At 43.9% G+C, this 18,764-nt stretch overlaps 1 protein-coding gene across 1 annotated transcript; it reads left to right on the top strand.

Moving 5' to 3' along the window:
- The first annotated feature begins 651 nt into the window (after positions 1–651).
- On the top strand, positions 652–17,118 carry LOC127527765 (uncharacterized). Its single transcript, XM_051927613.1, has 3 exons — positions 652–812; positions 13,448–14,106; positions 15,772–17,118. The coding sequence occupies exons 2-3, from the start codon at positions 13,617–13,619 to the stop codon at positions 16,086–16,088; spliced, it is 807 nt and encodes a 268-aa protein (XP_051783573.1). The 5' UTR covers positions 652–812; positions 13,448–13,616; the 3' UTR covers positions 16,089–17,118.
- Positions 17,119–18,764: the final 1,646 nt, after the last annotated feature.

The raw sequence follows: 18,764 nt of genomic DNA, 5'->3' as shown, positions 1-18,764 counted from the left end.
AAGGAAGTTATTTTAAGATATCTCGAAATATAATTTAGATATCTTAAAAAGCATTTAAGATATCTTGAAATTCATTGTTGTTTCAGATATCTGAAATACATTTTTAAATATCTAAAATTAATTTCATGATATCTTAAAATGGGTCTCTGCTCTATTTCAGATATCTAACAATGTATTTCAAGATATCTAAAATTATATTTCATCCATCCATTTTCCAACCCGCTGAATCCGAACACAGGGTTACGGGTGTCTGCTGGAGCCAATCCCAGCCAACACAGGGCACAAGGCAGGAACCAATCGCACGCAGGGTGCCAACCCACCACAGGACACACACACAAACACACCCACACACCAAGCACACATACATCGAAGCACGCAGACTGATGCTGTTGGGGCTGCACTGCTGCTTGCCATCCCATGTTGATAGTAAGCAATGATGCTAACGTCACGTACCAAAACTTAAACACACACACGCCCCCCTCCCCAATTAGTGCAGTAAAGGAGACTGCAGGCACAGCCGAATGAAGGACCCCCCCCCCCTCGCAGACGTGCTCCCCACATTGTTTTATTCTGCCAATATTCCTGCCCCTGCCTATTACTCACTTTTCTCGTTCACCTCCCCATGAGATGGGATTAGCTGCACACTCCCGCAGCTCCGCGATTCAGTAACGCTAATACAGTGTGGGCGGGGTTTCGACGCATGTTGATGACGTATTTGTTGTGTCGCCTCGTTTCCTTTCTTTAAGGGCTCAGCTCCCGTTCCACGTGTTCAGACTTCTTTGAAATAACTAGAACAAGCAAAAGTAAGGAAGGTGAGGCAAAAATCAGACGTGAGAATCGAGTAGGGGTGGGAATCGGGACAGGGCGAAACGCTGAGGGGGTTCCACATTTTAAACGGTGCCGGACGTCGCGCCTTCACGCGAGTCGCTCCTTGGTGAGTTTACAGCTAATTGCAGTCACGATTTGAATATTCCGACTCGGCACTGGGGTGTTCTGTTGATGCCAGTGTCTCGTGCTCAGGTCACTTTCTTTCGCGCAGACATTATGTGTCATCGTTGGTATTCATCCCCTTTTGCGCGATGTTTCTCCTGTTTATATTACGCCGTCGGTCACGTGCACTCGGACGGCCAGTTTTCCGAGTTTCCGAGAAATTACACGGGAACACTTTACGAATTCAGTGCTGCATGTCGCTCATCTTTCACCTTTATCAATTGTATAAACTAAAACACATAAGTTAGTTAAATAATGAATGAATATTTGAGTCGTATTCCCTTTGGAGCAAATTTATACACGTGTATTACGTCCATTTGCTCTTTATTCCACAATAAATGCTGTTTATCATGGAATCTTGTATGCAAATCAACAGCGACGTGGCGTTAAGCCGAATCGGTCAGCTGAAGTGGGAAGGTGAAACGTCACAAATAGTCCGAGTGCGCGCGTGAAAGCAGACATAGCCGCCGGTCTGGATTTTTTTATTATGGCATGTTACGAAGATGTCGGTGCGCCTTGGAATCAACGCATGCTGCATACAAAACAAAAATAAGGAAATAAAAATAACCACCATTTTCGTGCGCCGTTTCTTCATTTGATTTCACGCATGCTCCGTGCAAGATATTCGTGCTGCTATTCGCCCTCGGACTTTTTTTTTTTTTTAATTGCGTGTTATGAAGATATTGGTGGCCCTTGGAATTAACGCATGCTGCATACAAAACAAAAATACATAAGTAACCACCCTGTTCGTGCGCCGTTTCTTCATTTGATTTCACACATGCTCCGTGGAAAATACTCGTGCTGCTATTCGCCCTCGGACTTTTTTTTTATTGCGTGTTATAAAGATATCGGTCAGTCAGTCATTTTCCAACCCGCTATATCCTAATACAGATATCGTTGCCCCTTGGAATTGGCATGCTGCATACAAAACAAAAATAAAGTAACGACCCTGTTCATGCGCTGTTTCTCCTTTTGATTTCACGCATGCTCCATGCAAAATATTGTCCTTGCCATCAGTAATGGTGCACGCGCAAACGGCTGCTCGTTTCTCTTTCTCTCTCCCACAGCGATGCCTTTGAATTCTGAAAGTGCGAGTTGGGATGGGGCGTTTGAACCCGAAGCGTCTATCGCTTTAATAAAAGCCACTATTTCGAAGCAGTGTATCGAAGCTTCATTACTAAGCACCTTGAGTCCGGGAAAGGCGCTATATAAATAAAATCCATCCATCCATTTTCCAACCCGCTGAATCCAAACACAGGGTCACGGGGCTCTGCTGGAGCCAATCCCAGCCAACACAGAGCACAAGGCAGGAACCAATCCCGGGCAGGGTGCCAACCCACCGCAGGACACACACAGACACACGCACACACTGGGGCCAATTTAGAATCGCCAATCCACCTAACCTGCATGTCTTTGGAATGTGGGAGGAAACCCACGCAGACACGGGGAGAACATGCAAACTCCACGCAGGGAGGACCCGGGAAGCAAACCACAGGTCCCCAGATCTCCCAACTGCGAGGCAGCAGCACTACCCACTGCACCACCCTAAATAAAATCTATGATTATTATAATTACGGGAATGACGATGGTCGAAGAGTGGAACGTCACAGAAGCACCGGCATTTCTCTGAGTGCTTCGAACTTTTGCGTCGTCGCAGATGCTATAAATGGAGATGTGAAATTAGCAGTCCTATGTTATACAGAGAAGATATTGCAATAAATCTGGAGTCCAGACGTGTTGAATATGTTACCTGGTGATAAATACCATGCTATATAGTTTTATTGTAGTGGAACTTCTAATGTTTTTTAATACTCAGGCCAGGGGTCTCCAACACTGGTCCTGAAGTGCTTATGTGGCTGCACGTTTTCATTCTAACCCTTTTCATAATTAATGTCCAGTTTTTTGCTGCTAATTATCACTCTTGTCTTAATTTTTATTGATAAGCTATTTAAGACTCCTGCCCTTTAATTATCATTATCATTATTTCTTTAATTAGCCGCCTAACAATAATGAGATAGAAAATGAGCCAACGCTTGACCAGCAAACCAGAGTCCATTGTACAATATCTCAAGAAAAAGAAAGGTGAGGGTCAGGTCCACCAACCATTTTTAACAACACTCTTGGAAAAGAGAAAACCAACAAATTTGGAAGTGTCTGCTATTGCCCAAATTAGAGAAGCAACAAGCCACGGAAATACAGAACGGGTCTAATTAACCAGAATTGGTGCCTAATGAAGCAGTTGCTTCAGGCTCGCATCATATCTCAAAATGGTGTGTTCTTAGAAAAAAAAAACAAAATCGAAAGTTTTGGAAATTTCATCTGTGGAAGAATGAAAGCCCACATCAAGCCATTAAATTAAATAACAGGCTTTAATTAACAACAAGAACTGGCCTCTAATTTAGAAGCTGGTTGGACTGAGCTGGTCATCCATGTCCCCGCGCCACATCTCATTTCCATTTGAGTGCAGTTTAAGGAAACGATGAAGCCATTCAGAGGACTGAATCTTCAAATCCAAGTCAAATTAAACCAGGGGTCCTCAATCCCAGTCCTGGAGGGCCGCAGTGGCTGCAGGTTTTTGTTCTAACCCGGTTGCTTAATTTGAAAGCAATTCTTGCCAATGAGTGAATTTCATGGCTTGTTAGTTGCTTTAACTCTGCTATGTCAGGTCATTCTCATATTCCTAGATTTTCTTCCCCTTTCTAAGGATATCATCCAAATGATTTGAAGGCTAAAATGGAGGAGTAATTCTCAGTCCTTTGCTTTTTTCTCTTCCCTTCCAAGTATTTAATTAAACCCAATAGTGCACGATAAATACACACACAGGCATAAAGGGTAACAAGCTAAATGGAGAAATGCTGGTTACTTTTGTCATTTTCATCTTATTTCTATTTAAGAGAAATTAAAAACCAAGAATACAGCTGTTTAAGACTAAAATAAGTGATAAGGGTTCAAAATCTTAACGAGCGAGACCACTAAAGTGAAGCAGAAGTGTCACTTGAGCAATAAGGGCTTCTTATTAAGCAATTGGGTTGGAACAGAAACCTGCAGCCACTGCGACCCTCCAGGACCGTGATTGAGGACCCCCTGAATTAAACGAAGGGAAAGGGAGTTAGGGTGGCGCAGTGGTAGGGCTGCTGCCTCGCAGTTAGGAGACCTGTTTCTCTTCTCGGTACTCAAATGTGGCACTTAGTGCCCACCTGCCAAGTTGTTCTGCCTGCCTAAAGCAAAGTAAAGTCATTTCTGAGGGAGGATCACAGGAATCGTGGGGTAGAGGGGTCCTTATATCAGATTGGCTGGCCCAGCACTGGCCCAATGGGGGAGGCAGCTTGATGGCTGAGGTCTCCAGGACTCTAAATGAATCCAAATCATATTATGTGATATCATCTACTGTTAAATTCTGCGCCGTACTTGTAATATTTTTATTTAACTGTTATACTGGCAGCGGCACGGTGGCACAGTGGTAGTGCCACACTCCAAAGACATGCAGGTTAGGTGTAATGGCAATCCTAGTGTGGGTGTGTGCCCTAAGGTGGGCTGGCGCCCTATGTTGTCTGGGATTGGCTCCAACAGACCCCCGTGACCCTGTAGTTAGGATATAGCGGGTTGGATAATGGATGGATATTATAAATATGGGTGGCATGGTGGTGCAATGGTAGTGCTGCTGCCTCACAGTACGGAGACTTGGGTTCGCTTCCCGGTTCTCCCTGCATAGAGTTTGCATGTTCTCCCCGTGTCTGCGTGAGTTTCCTCCCACCGTCCAAAGCCATGCAGGTTAGGTGGATTGGCGATTCTAAATTATCCCTAGTGTGTGCCCTGTGGTGGGCTGGCACCCTGCCCGGGGTTTGTTTCCTGCCTTGTGCCCTTTGTTGACTGGGATTGGCTCCAGCAGACCCCCGTGACCCTGTAGTTAGGATATAGTGTGTTGGATAATGGTAGGTGGAAAAGGAGTTCATTTGCAGCAAAAACTTGTAACTAATTAAGAAGAGAGTTAGAATGAAAAGCTACAGCCACAGAGGCAGAGCACCGGAGCCGCCCCATATACTACATTTTATTTATTGGGCGCCTTTCTAAACACTTAAGGTCGCCTTACAAAGAATTAAACAACAATACAATAAAAATAGGAAGAGATAAAAATGAAATCGAATAACAATACAGTAAAAAAGAAGTAACAAACGAACAACAAATTCATTGACAAATAATACAATGATATTTGATGTGCCAGTTTGAAGAGGTGTGTGTTAAGAATAGTTTTCGATTTTGTTATTGAATCTAGCTGGCGACTGTCAGCAGGGAGAGAATCCCAGAGTTGTGGCGCACGGTAGGGGAAAGCTGTGGCTCCTATAGAACCAAACTGAACGTGTGGCACAGAGAATCAAGATTAAGACGAGGAGCTGAGAGTACGAGAAGGGGTACAAGTCTGTAAAAGATCACTACGATAGGAAAGGGTAGGACTGGGGAGAGCTTTAAAAGTTAAGAGCTGTATTTTATATTGTATGCCGTAGTAGACAGGGAGCCAATGACGGTGGAAAAGAATCGGTGTGATATGTCCGGTGGTCTTAGAACAAGTGATTATCCTAGCAGCAGAATCTGATATATAAACGTCTACGCGTGGAAGTGTGTGTGTCTGTCTGTCCGAGGCTACAGCAATTCAGCTGAAAGAGCCGGCAAGGCGGCCCCCGAGTTAACGAGTCTTTAGAAGAACAGAGGACGAGGCTACAGCATGAAGTTGAAAGAAAGTGACTCTGTCGTCAAAGTGACACCGCCGACTGAAGACAAACTCGCTTAGCCGCTAATACGCAAGTGAGGCGAACATATTGAGAAAAACGAAACCTCTGACCAGAGAGAAACTCGCGTAGCCGCTGATAGACAAGGGGGGCGAGTACATCAGCAAACCGAAACCTGCCGACTCTGCATTTCAGTTTTTTATCTGACGATTTCGGTATTTTCTAGGAGCTCTGGCTATTTACGGCATGGGCTTGCACAGCTATCTTATATATAAATGTCTACATGTGGAAATGTGTGTGTGTGTGTCTGTCTGTCCGGCCCAGATTTCCGAGGCTACAGCAATGCAGCTCAAAGAGCCAGCATGGCGGCTCCCAAGTTAACAAGTCGGAAGAAGAAAATAAAAATACGAGGCTACATCACGAAGCTGAAAGAAAGCGACTCCGTCGCCAAAGTGAAGCCGCCGACTTAAGACAAACGAGAGAGAAACTCGCTTAGCCGCCAATAGACAAGGGGGGCGAGCACGTCCGCAAAACGAAAAACGCCGACTCTGCATTTCAATTTTTATTTTTTTCTGACAATTTCAATAAGTTTCTAGGAGCGCAGGCGTTTTACAGCACGGGCTTACTCAGCTATAACTAACGGATAACAAAGGGATGCCAGACAACGTTAACCAAAACTTGAGTGCTATGTTTTGTCAGAACTGTGTAGTGGTGCTACTATGAGTTAAAACTGCATCTCCCAGCAGTCCCTGCAGGGGCTGTTGGGGTCAAAGGTGGTCAGAGGGGTTTAAAAGATAGAGATAGATAGATAGATACTTTGTTAATCCCAGGGGGAAATTCACAAAGGAGGACAGGTGTCCGAAAGAAGGGGGGAGTGTTTTTTTTTTTGTTGTTGTATTTTGTGTTTCGTTTACCTGTCGGACTGCCTTCTGTTAATTAAGCCACATGTAGTCACTGTGTCCTGGATTGTATTCGTTGTTGGGGTCTGGATCGTCTTCTATCTAATTATAAAAATAATAAAAATTCTTTGCATTCATATAGCGATTTTCTCACTACTCAAAGCGCTCAGCAATTGCAGGTTAAGGGCCCGGCAGAGCAGATCCCTAACTTCAGAGTCTACCTGTGTGCTGAGGACTGATTGTGGATTCTTTTGCTTCCCCGCAAGTATAGGAGACGCTCCATAACCAACCATCCATCTTCACCCTTTACAGTGGCTACCGGTAGGACTGTTCTTTCATTCCCTTACAACATACAGATCTCTGGATTCACTCTTGTCATCTCTCATTACATCTGGTGTGCTATTCCAGGGACTTTGCTGTGTGGAGTTGTGTTTTAATGTAATATCACCGTTGGGGTACTGGGGTGGTATTACTGTTTTCATTTATATTATTTAATTTTATTCTATTCTTTAATTGTTGTTAATTCCCAGTGTGCTTTATTATTTCTCTGTTTGTGAGTGTGTGTGGGTCGGGCCAAGGCTGGGACCATCCCTGGGATCCTCTATAAAAAAATAAATAAATCCCCGTCATCTTGACGGTGTGAATCTTAGCGGCACCAGACCTCTACAAGCTGGACAAAGTCTAGAATAGGGGTCTCCAACCTTTTTTTCCCCTGTGAGCTCCTTTTACAAAATGAAAATGCCTGAGAGCTCCTCAATAAGCTTCTCATAGCTTATTTCAACCCAGACAAACTGTATAAGTTTGACTTGCCTGAACATTTACAAAATGTTGGTGCCCACAACTCACATTTTATATTAAAACACCACAAAAAACCTTGAGTTCAACTCCAAGTGCATTTTCTAGTGCACAGGTGTCGAACTCCAGGCCTGGAGGGCCGCAGTGGCTGCAGGTTTTCATTCTCACCCTTTTCTTAATCAGTCACCAGTTTTCACTGCTAATTAACTCCCTTTCCCTTCATTTTAATAGCCCTGTTTTTAAGGATTCAGTCCCCTCAATTTATTCTTTTCTTCATTAAATGGCAGCCAAACAGAACTGTGACGTGAAACGAGCCAACAGATGACCAGCTAAACTGGGGTTCCAAACTCCAACCAATTTCACTCCAACCAGTTTCTTAATGAGAAGCCAGTTCTTGCTGTTAATTAAACCCGTTACTTAATTCCACGGCTTGCTGCTGCTCTCATTTTGCTACAGCAGACATTTCCCAAACTGTTGATTTTCTATTTCTGATTATTTGACCTGAGAGATCAACCTTACCGAGACCCTCATCTTTCTTTATGTTCAGATAATGTGGTTAGCTGGTCACCTGTTTGCTCGTTTTGTGTCTCATTATTGTTTGGCTGCTAATTAAGGAAATAGAAAGAACTAAGGGGTCTGAGTCGAGTCAATTAAAAGTAAGGCAAAAGAAGTAAATTAGCAGCAAAAACAGGTCACTAATTAAGAAGATGGTTAGAATTAAAACCTGCAACCACTGCGGCCCTCCAGGACTGAAGTTCGGAGTTCGACACCCCTGTCTAGTGTATCTCATGCTATTGAATTAAAACATGAATGTTGTAACAATGCAATTCCAAATCCACAGATGAGACTTATTCATTTGTCATTTTGTCACATGTCACTTTATTCACAGGTCCAGTTGCATGTGATTTGTGTTTTTGAGTTAGTCAGATGACTGGCACTGAGCTGTGTGGTGGAGTGGAGCCCCTTAGGGTCACTCTTATGGAGTCCTTTAAATGTCCGTCTGTCAGTCTTGTTCTGAACTTTGATTTCATGACAGACTCGGATTTATGGAGACTCAAACAAAGCAGACATTTTCAGAGCCTCTTGGTGAAGATTCTTAGAGTTATCTGGCTGTACTAAGCTCTAGAAATGCTGTAGAGACTTTAACTGCACATTATTTTGAAGGTTTACAGATCTATCTATCTATCTATCTATCTATCTATCTATCTATCTATCTATCTATCTATCTATCTATCTATCTATCTATCTATCTATCTATCTATCTATCTATCTATCTATCTATCTATCTATCTATCTATCTATCATCCCTATGTGTGTCCAGGTGTCCATGTGTGGGTGTCTTCTGGTGAAGTGCGCAAGCACGGGGCACGTTGCTATGTGCGATATTACTGTCAGAGAAAGTTAGAGGCGTTTTACGGAAATACAAGCCAGTATTACTGTCAGAGGAGATTAAAGGCATATTACCGACGCGCACACCTGTATTACCGCCAGAGAAAATTAAAGGTATATTACAGATGTACAAGCCAACGAACGTACAAGACGGTATCCTTCAATAAGGCGACCTCAATTGGGCGCAGCGAATAAAGGTGCACGTAAATAAAGATCTGCACCTGTTGCTCTTCACATATTCCAAAGCCATTTGAACTAAATTATCTATGCACCCTTATTGAATAGAGCCGTACAAGACAGTATTACTGTCACAGAAAATTAAAGACACACAATACATGGCGGCAGCCCACGAAGAACAGTCAGCTCAGCAAGTAAACATCAACAAAAGAAAGGCTGAAAGACAAAGAAAAATACGACCAACAAAAAGAATGAGGTCAAAGTCCCTTGCCATTTAATATACGGTAGACTGTTCCTACTAATGTTTATCACTACTGTTCTAGCACCTGTTATTGTAACGGGCAAAATGACTAGTGTATATATCTATCTATCTATCTATCTATCTATCTATCTATCTATCTATCTATCTATCTATCTATCTATCTATCTATCTATCTATCTATCTATCTATCTATCTATCTATCTATCTATCTACAGTGCATCCAAAAAGTATTCCCAGTGCATCACTTTTTCCACATTTTGTTATGTTACAGCCTTATTCCAAAATGGATTAAATTCATTTTTTTCCTCAGAATTCTACACACAACACCCCATAATGACAATGTGAAAAAAGTTTACTTGAGGTTTTTGCAAATTTATTAAAAAATAAAAGCACTGAGAAATCCCATGTCCATAAGTATTCACAGCCTTTGCTCAATACTTCGTCGTTGCACCTTTGGCAGCAATTCCAGCCTCAAGTCTTGTTGAATATGATGCCACAAGCTTGGCACACCTATCCTTGGCCAGTTTCGCCCATTCCTCTTTGCAGCACCTCTCAAGCTCCATCAGGTTGGATGGGAAGCGCCGGTGCACAGCCATTTTAAGATCTCTCCAGAGATGTTCAATCGGATTCAAGTCTGGGCTCTGGCTGGGCCACTCAAGGACATTCACAGAGTTGTCCTGAAGCCACTCCTTTGATATCTTGGCTGTGTGCTTAGGGTCGTTGTCCTGCTGAAAGATGAACCATCGCCCCAGTCTGAGGTCAAGAGCGCTCTGGAGCAGGTTTTCATCCAGGATGTCTCTGTACATTGCTGCAGTCATCTTTCCCTTTATCCTGACTAGTCTCCCAGTTCCTGCCGCTGAAAAACATCCCCACAGCATGATGCTGCCACCACCATGCTTCACTGTAGGGATGGTATTGGCCTGGTGATGAGCGGTGCCTGGTTTCCTCCAAACATGACTCCTGGTATTCACACCAAAAAGTTCAATCTTTGTCTCATCAGACCAGAGAATTTTCTTTCTCATGGTCTGAAAGTCCTTCAGGTGCCTTTTGGCAAACTCCAGGTGGGCTGCCGTGTTCCTTTTACTAAGGAGTGGCTTCCGTCTGGCCACTCTACCATACAGGCCTGATTGGTGGATTGCTGCAGAGATGGTTGTCCTTCTGGAAGGTTCTCCTCTCTCCACAGAGGACCTCTGGAGCTCTAACAGAGTGACCATCTTGTTCTTGGTCACCTCCCTGACTAAGGCCCTTCTACCCCGATCGCTCAGTTTAGATGGCCGGCCAGCTCTTGGAAGAGTCCTGGTGGTTTCAAACTTCTTCCACTTACGGATGATGGAGGCCACTGTGCTCATTGGGACCTTCAAAGCAACAGACATTTTTCTGTAACCTTCCCCAGATTTGTGCCTCGAGACAATCCTGTCTCGGAGGTCTACAGACAATTCCTTTGACTTCATGCTTGGTTTGTGCTCTGACGTGAACTGTCAACTGTGGGACCTTCTATAGACAGGTGTGTGCCTTTCCAAATCATGTCCAGTCAACTGAATTTACCACAGGTGGACTCCACTGAAGCTGCAGAAACATCTCCAGGATGATCAGGGGAAACAGGATGGACCTGAGCTCAATTTGAGCTTCATGGCAAAGGCTGTGAATACTTATGGACATGGGATTTCTCTGTTTTTTTATTTTTAATAAATTTGCAAAAACCTCAAGTAAACTTTTTTCATGTTGTCATTATGGGGTGTTGTGTGTAGAATTCTGAGGAAAAAAATGAATTTAATCCATTTTGGAATAAGACTGTAACATAAAATGTGGAAAAAGTGATGCGCTGTGAATACTTTCCAGATGCACTTTAGATGTATAAAAGTCGATGTACGTATGAATGTAAGTTCCAGCATCACGTTCGAACGGCTGGAGCGATTTCCATGAAACTTGGTCCACATGTTTCTCATTGGTCGACTAAAAATACTGAAGGGTGAAATCAACCCTAACCTGATCTTGCGGTTTTGTATGCATGTTATCATCCAGTTGATGCTCAGAACGACCACCAGAGGGCGAACTGGACGTGACTGCCAGCATTCTTTATGTTTGAGTGCCACCACGCGCCCGCCTGCTGCTTTTGAAATTAAATTGAGTTCTACGCATGCAAGTGTGCGTGTCTGTCCGGCCCCGAAGTGAGACGTAGATTCAGGGTGAGGGCTCCAGCTCTGAGGATACGCAAACGAGGCCAGCACACCGGCAAAAGGAAACCTCCTAAGAAAGACAGCCGCTTTGCTGCTAATGCACAAACGATGCAAGCACGTCGGCAGCACGAATCCTCATAGCAGAGAGATGCCCAGAGTAGTTCTGACGATTTCAATACTTTCTAGGATCCCGTGACTTCTCTAATTTCGCTATGTATCATCGTTTGCTTGCGGTAGAGATTTATTAGTGCAAATTTGAGTGAGACGCAGCGGGGTCCTCCTCTCTCATGCTGCAGCCTTGGGGTTGTACCTTACCCCCGCTTAGCTAGCAAATGAGATAACAATTGAATTCAACTTTTTCTGATATTTAACATTAAGTGTTACTTAGGTCTTGATGAGTTTGTGTGCGGATATTCTCTTAAGTGTATGCCAGATTGTGGATTGTGATTTTGTGTAAAAAGGATCGTGATATGATTTTTTTTTTTGGAAAGATCACCCACCCCTAATTTGACTAATCAAGTTTTCCAATTTGTGTAGGATTCATTAACCCTTTGGCAGGCTACTTGGAAAGGGGCTGCGAGCTAGCAACGTGTTGGAGACCCCTGGTCTAGAAATTTTTTCGAAAAGCTATCCTGGAAACATTATTTATATGAGATGAAAAGGAAAGGGTACTTATTCCGGAATGACACTTGACCTGGGAGGAGATATTCGTAATTGTATTGTTTATCAAAACGGGAGAGTTGTTAGCCTTCGCAAATACAGATTTAGTACCAACAAGGGGTATTTCTGTTTTTATTACTGTTTAACTGAGAAAAATGACATGGCATCCATAACTGTCTGTCCTGTAGACAAGCAGTGTGAATATTAGGAGGAAGAACAGAGGTGGATCCAGTCAATAAGTAAAGCTGCGTGTCATCATCACAACAGTGAAACTGAATAATCATCCGTCCATCCATTATCCAACTCGCTATATCCTAACTACAGGGACACAGGGGTCTGCTAGAGCCAATCTCAGTCATCACAGGGTGCAAGGCAGGAAACAAACCCTAGGCAGGGTGCCAGCCCACTGCAGGGCACACACTCACACTAGGGACAATTTAGAATTGCCAATGCACCTAACCTGCATGTCTTTTGGCTGTGGGAGGAAACCCACGCAGACACGGGGAGAACATGCAAACTCCACACAGGGAGAACCCGGGAAGCGAAACCGGGTCTCCTAACTGTGAGGCAGCAGCGCTTCCCAGTGCACCACTGTGCCGCCCCTGAATAATAATAATAATAATTCTTTGCATTTATATAGCACTTTTCTCACAACTCAAAGCGCTCCACAATTGCAGGTTAAGGGCCTTTGCTCAAGGGCCCAACAGAGCAGAGTCCCTATTGGCATTTAAGGGATTCAAACCAGTGCAGGTCCCTATCCTCAGAGCCACCACTCTGCCTGAATAGCACAACCCCTCCTAGTAGTCCATCAGGCAGCCCCACTGAGGCTCTAGGCTGACTTGTTTATGTTTGCAATGGACGTCAGACGTGACACAAATGCGTGTTTGTGCTGAATGCGTTTTCTTCTTCTGCTGGTTTCACGGTAATTGAGGTGTGGCTTATCAACACGTCACAGACTGGTCACCGCCGTTCAGGTCAACACCAACCTTTGGTGTCATTCATCATTGCATTTTCACCAGCCTTGCTTAGACCTGTGCTGTTAATAGAAAAGGCCTCATAGTGAGTGTGTGTGTGTGTGTGTGTGTGTGTGTGTGTGTGGTTTGGTTAAAACCTTTTTATTTCCCACTTCTTGGCTTTGTCTTGTCCAAGTGTGCTTTGTCTCCATTTCAAGTGCATTTACATTTCACATTTGCTGAGAACTTCCTAGGATGACATGGATGCTTGACAGCATTTCAGATATCCTCATAAAATATTTAGTTGAGAGTTTTCTTGTGTGTGGTGAGAACTGGACTTTAACCCTCAAATGAGCTCAAGGGTTTTTTGTTTTTTTTATGGAAGCTATACAAAGTAATTCTGTGACTTTTATTTTGACAGATAAAAAACCAAGCCTCCGCATGGCCATGTGGCATGGTGCCTAATGGCCTGCAGTTCAGGGCTGCCCGTGTGAGAGAAGTGGACCTTAGAAGAGAAAAGCAGACACTGGACAGCGAGTGAAGAGTTTTTCACAGAACGCGTCCTCAGAGAGTGAGAGAGAGGGGACAGTATGGATAAAAAAGTAGCACATATTAAGCAAGAGGACTGTGAGTGGGGTGAACCAGAGAGTTTCTGTGAGAGGGTGGAGGACCATGAAGGAAGAATTTCAGCTTTTAAAGAGGAGGAGTGTCGGGAGGACCGTGAAGGAAGAATTTCAGCTTTTAAACAGGAGGAGTGTTGGGAGGACCGTGAAGGAAGAATTTCAGCTTTTAAAGAGGAGGAGTGTCGGGGTGGAACTCTTCAGGTTAAAGTTGAGGATTCAGAAGATGTTTTCGGTAGTCTGGAACTGCGACAGCCTAAAACTGAAAATACGTTTGTGCAAGATACTTGTGAGCCATCTCCTTCTGGTTTACAGCCTTGCCTCACTACTATGGTAGAGCCGGCTATGCAGCAGAATTCCTTGGAACTGAAATCTGAGAAATCGGAGTTTGAGGAGAAAATAAGTGAAGGAAACGGGAGAGAAACCGAAAAGCATCAGTCACCATGGAGTGTGGAAATAAGTAAGTAATGTGATTAAATGGAAGGGGAGGTGAAATGGAAAACATTTAGAAACTCTTACGTGGTTGTTCTGCCATTTTTATTAAGTAGAAATGAGAGTAAGATAATATGTTTGATTAAATTTGAATGGAGAGCAGCTACCTGTGTACATGATGCCTAATATTAGCTGAGAACGTTTGATGATTCAGTATGTACTCAGAATTACTGCATACATAAAACATACAACGATACTGTCAAACATTCTTAATCTGATTAAAAGTCACCCTTAGCATCCCACATGCTTATGCCACCATCATCAGATACTGTACCAAACAGACACCAGTCCATCTCGGGCCCTTTCACCCACACTTGGGAACAGCGACTAGGTACAGAATTGGACCACACTGCCATTTCCACCTAATTCAAGTGTGTGTATTTATATATTCAATTTTTATATAGACAAATTTGCTTCTTTTGCCATCTAAAATCATTAACTAAATCACAAGGATAAAAAACACTGATATGCATGCCCCACATTGCCGATGATCATCTGCCTGGCTGGGCCATTACAGTGGACATTCAATTTTAGTAAAATATGACAAAGCTATTGGGCCGTGCCCACCGTTCAAGATGACACATCAACCGGAGGGTCGCATGAAAGATTAGGATCATAAAAACGAGAGGAACAACAAGAAAACAGGTTGAGTAATAGCAGTGAAGTTAACACACTGATAGGGACCACTGGAGATGGAGGGGCTTGACCTTGAGGTTGGATGAATCCACCTGACAGACTCACTTCACTGGCGCCATGCTTTGGATCTCAATTTATTCATTTTCATAACCTGAGGTTACAGGCAGCTTCTGCAGTAAGGCAGATAATGACCCAAGAATGGATATCAGTCCCCTGCAGGGCACACCAGGCATTGGTTTCCACAACAGACACATTGGTGGGATATGAGAAGAAGATGGAGAAATCAAACAGACAGGAGGTGGAAAGGAAACATCCACAACCTCATTGGACAGAGCAAGAGTGGAATGGGGGGCTGCACCAACCAGTGTGACAGATAGCTGTTTTAATCTTCTTCTTCTTTCGGCTGCTTCCGTTAGGGGTCGCCATAGCAGATCATCTTTTTCCATCTCTTTCTGTTCTCATCATCTTGTTCTTTAATACCTATCACCTGCATGTCCTCCCTCACCACATCCATAAACCTTCTCTCAGGCCTTCCTCTTCTCCTCTTTCCTGGCAGCTCTATCCTTAGCACCCTTCACTCATTATTCTCAGAATCTCTCCTCTGCACATGTCCAAACCAACACAATCTCACCTCTCTGACTTTGTCTCCCAATCATCCCACTTGAGCTGACCCTCTAATGTCCTCATTTCATATCCTGTCCATTCTCGTCACACCAAATGCCAATCTTAACATCTTTAACTCTGCCACCTCCAGCTGTGTCTCCTGTGCCACCCTCTCCAGCTCATATACCATAGCTGGTCTCAGTACCGTTCTGTAGACCTTCCCTTTCACTCTTGCTGATACCCGTCTGTCACAAATCACTCCTGACACTCTTCTCCACCCACTCCACCCTGCCTGCACTCTCTTCTTCACCTCTTTTCCACAATCCCCATTACTCTGGACAGACTCCTCTTTTATTATGAAAACGTAAAGAAATAACTGTTTTTATTTTTTCAGATTTCCAGGAGAATGGCAGCTTCTCCCCACATTCATTTTCTCAGACATCTATTCAATGTGAGCTGGAGCAGAACCAGGACATGGAGACAATGAAGAAATCAAGAAGAGGATCTAAGAATTTGACCCCAGCCTCCTTCCAGTGCAGTTCTCTTCCTGCTGCCAAATTAACAAGGATAGACGCCATCGACAGTGTTCAACAAACAGTGTGTAATACTGGCCAAGAGGCATTATATGCCATCCAAGAGTGTAGAGAAAAACTTTTAAAAACCAATCTGACTTTAAAGATAAGTCAATTCGTGCAACTCATAACCATATGAGTGTCATGCATGTGGCAAACTATTTCACTGAAAAACAGCCTACAGCGACATAAAAAGATTCACACTGGAGAAAAACCCCACTGCTGCCCAGACTGTGGCAAGCGATTCCTCGATAACATAGCTCTTGAGCGGCACAGACGCATACATACTGGAGAGAAGCCATTCAACTGTGTCAAGTGTGGCAAAAGATATTCTCGTGACAGCAGTCTTCACAATCATTTAAAAATTCACAAAGGTGAAGATGTTTATTTTTGCTCTGAATGTAGCAAAGGATTCACACTGTTAAGTGATTTTCATAACCACTTGAGAATTCACAGCGGAGGGGAAGCCTTATTGTTGTACTGAATGTGGCAAACAGTACATACAAAAAGGCAGCCTAGAGAATCACATCAGAATTCACACTGTAGAGAACCCTCACTGTTGTTCACAGTGTGGCAAACGATTCTCAAAACTAAGCCGTCTGCAGAGACACACACGAATTCACACAGGAGAAAAACCGTACAGCTGTTCGGGAATGTGGGAAACAATTCACTTGCATGTGCAATCTTTACAGCCACACACAAATTCACACTGGGGAGAAGCCATATTGCTGTTCTGTATGTGGTAAACGATTTGCACGTAGTAACGGCCCTTCGGTACCACTCAGATATTCACAAGAGGAGAGAAAAGAGTCAAATCTGAGGTTGATGTGTGCATGTGTGTGACATAAAACTGTGCTGGGGTGCTGAGGTCAGCAGGGGGCTACTCTTTGAAACATGGGTATAAAATTAAAACTTAAAACTTATCCTAATAATTCTTGTTTGAAGAGTCTTATTTCCAAATTAAGGCTCATTTAGTTCCATGACCCCGAAGACCAATCAGCGAGAATATCAATCAGCCTGGGCCTCTGACTTTCAGCTTTTCCAAGGTCTGTCCATGGATTGTGTAGAGCTTCAGATAGCCATGGTCTTTCACATGCTAGCTTAGTGGAGAGAGAACAAACAGTACCAAGACAGGAGTAGGCATAGGGTGTCAGTGGCCGCATTGGTGTCAAGAGAGGGAGGCAGGAGAGCTCATTTATTGAAGATAATTATCCATAGTAACACATTTGTCTCAAAACCTCTGTGAATTTTTCAGATTCTCAGTCAATCGGATGGCAATCAGGTGTGAATCTGGGCGGTCCTGCTCTTTTTAAAGAACATCAATCAGGGTCTTCACTATCAAAGTCTGATCTGAGGGGTATCGTGTCCTGCCTCAACCAAAGGGCATTTCAGGGGACTAGCTGGTGTTGACATTCACCAAGCTTTCAAGGGTTACAAAACCATCTCTGAGGAACTGAGAAGAACCAATGTCATTATTACCTTCCCCAAGAGTGGTCGACTAACAAAGATCCTTCCAAGAACAAGGTCTGTAATACTCCAGGAGATTGAAAAAGGGCCCCAGGATAAAGTCTAAAGATCTATATATATATATATATTGTGATGGATGGCCGGCGAGAGTTTCCGGCCCTCACCCCCAGGCCGCCAGGAGGAGCTCTCCCGACAGCATGGACGGGCCCCGAATTCCTCAGATTCATTAGAATAAGTTTCTCGATACCTTTGGGACCACCAGGAGTCGCTGTAGGGAGGCTCGTGGACTCTCATATGCCCTATAACCCGGAAGTGCGTCATAATCCCATGAGAGGAAGAAACGATGTGCTCCCGGGTTGAAGATAAGGACTGTTTACCCTGACCCGGAAGGAATAAGGACTTGTGGGTAATGGAACAGAAACACCTCTGGGTCAGGGAGTATAAAAGGACTCTGGGAAAGCCCAAACACTGAGCTGAGCTGGGAGGTAGGGTGGCTAAGTGTCTGGGAGTGGAGTTAGAGTATTGTGATTATTGTATTGAGAATAGTATTGATTATATGAGTAGTGTGGAGTGGAGGGTGCTTGGTGCACGTAATTATTGTATAATAAACAATAATTGTATTTTTACCTGGTGTTTGGAGTGGTACCTGAGGGTTCAAGAGGTGGATCAGAACCTCAACTGCTACAATATATATATATATATATATAAAATATTCTTAAATCTAGAGGAGCTCCAGCCACCCCAACCCTGACACAGATAGGCAGAAACATGAGTTTCCCACACAGCACACATTTTTTTCACGTGGAGAGTACCATTGCCCTGCTCCCCACAGCACAGTACGCAATAAAAACACCAAATGCCACAAATCCCTTTCCTTCTTCTTTCTCTATTTCTGCCTCCACTCCTCTTCTGGCAAGTTTCTTCCATGTCCTCCTGACTCTGGCTCCCCGAGTAGCTGCTACTGGCTCCTTTTATAGGAGACCCGGAAGTACTCCAGGTGTCCAACGATCTTCTTCCAGCAGCACATCCAGGTGTGGCAGAAGTGCAGCTAAATAGATCTCGGCAAAGGTCCAAGCGCTCCCGGGTGGTGGCCGCGCATGGTTCAAGTTCAATTCTCCAAACCCATGGCCCCGTTGCAAGCCAGGGGGACTGCTCTCTAGTGTCCCAGGGGAGAATGAAACACGTAATGAAACGTAGACGGCCGGATGTGGAATTCTGTCTCCATAGACAACTAACCAATGCAGACAAATAATCAATGAAAAAATTCACAAGGTCCCTCCCACTCATTAAAGTCATTACAGTTAATCAAAAATCGGCACGAATCACAGATCAGACCTCACCCCATCAT

The sequence above is a fragment of the Erpetoichthys calabaricus genome, chromosome 5 (assembly GCF_900747795.2).
Source record: "Erpetoichthys calabaricus chromosome 5, fErpCal1.3, whole genome shotgun sequence".
Lineage (NCBI taxonomy): Eukaryota > Metazoa > Chordata > Cladistia > Polypteriformes > Polypteridae > Erpetoichthys > Erpetoichthys calabaricus.
This window is presented reverse-complemented; position numbering and strand designations above follow the sequence as displayed.

Bases quoted from the DNA above. Each gene is read 5' to 3' on its own strand.
- LOC127527765 (XM_051927613.1), top strand. From the start codon at position 13,617: ATGGATAAAAAAGTAGCACATATTAAGCAAGAGGACTGTGAGTGGGGT. The intron at 14,107-15,771 runs GTAAGTAATGTG...TTATTTTTTCAG, and splicing joins ACCATGGAGTGTGGAAATAA to ATTTCCAGGAGAATGGCAGC.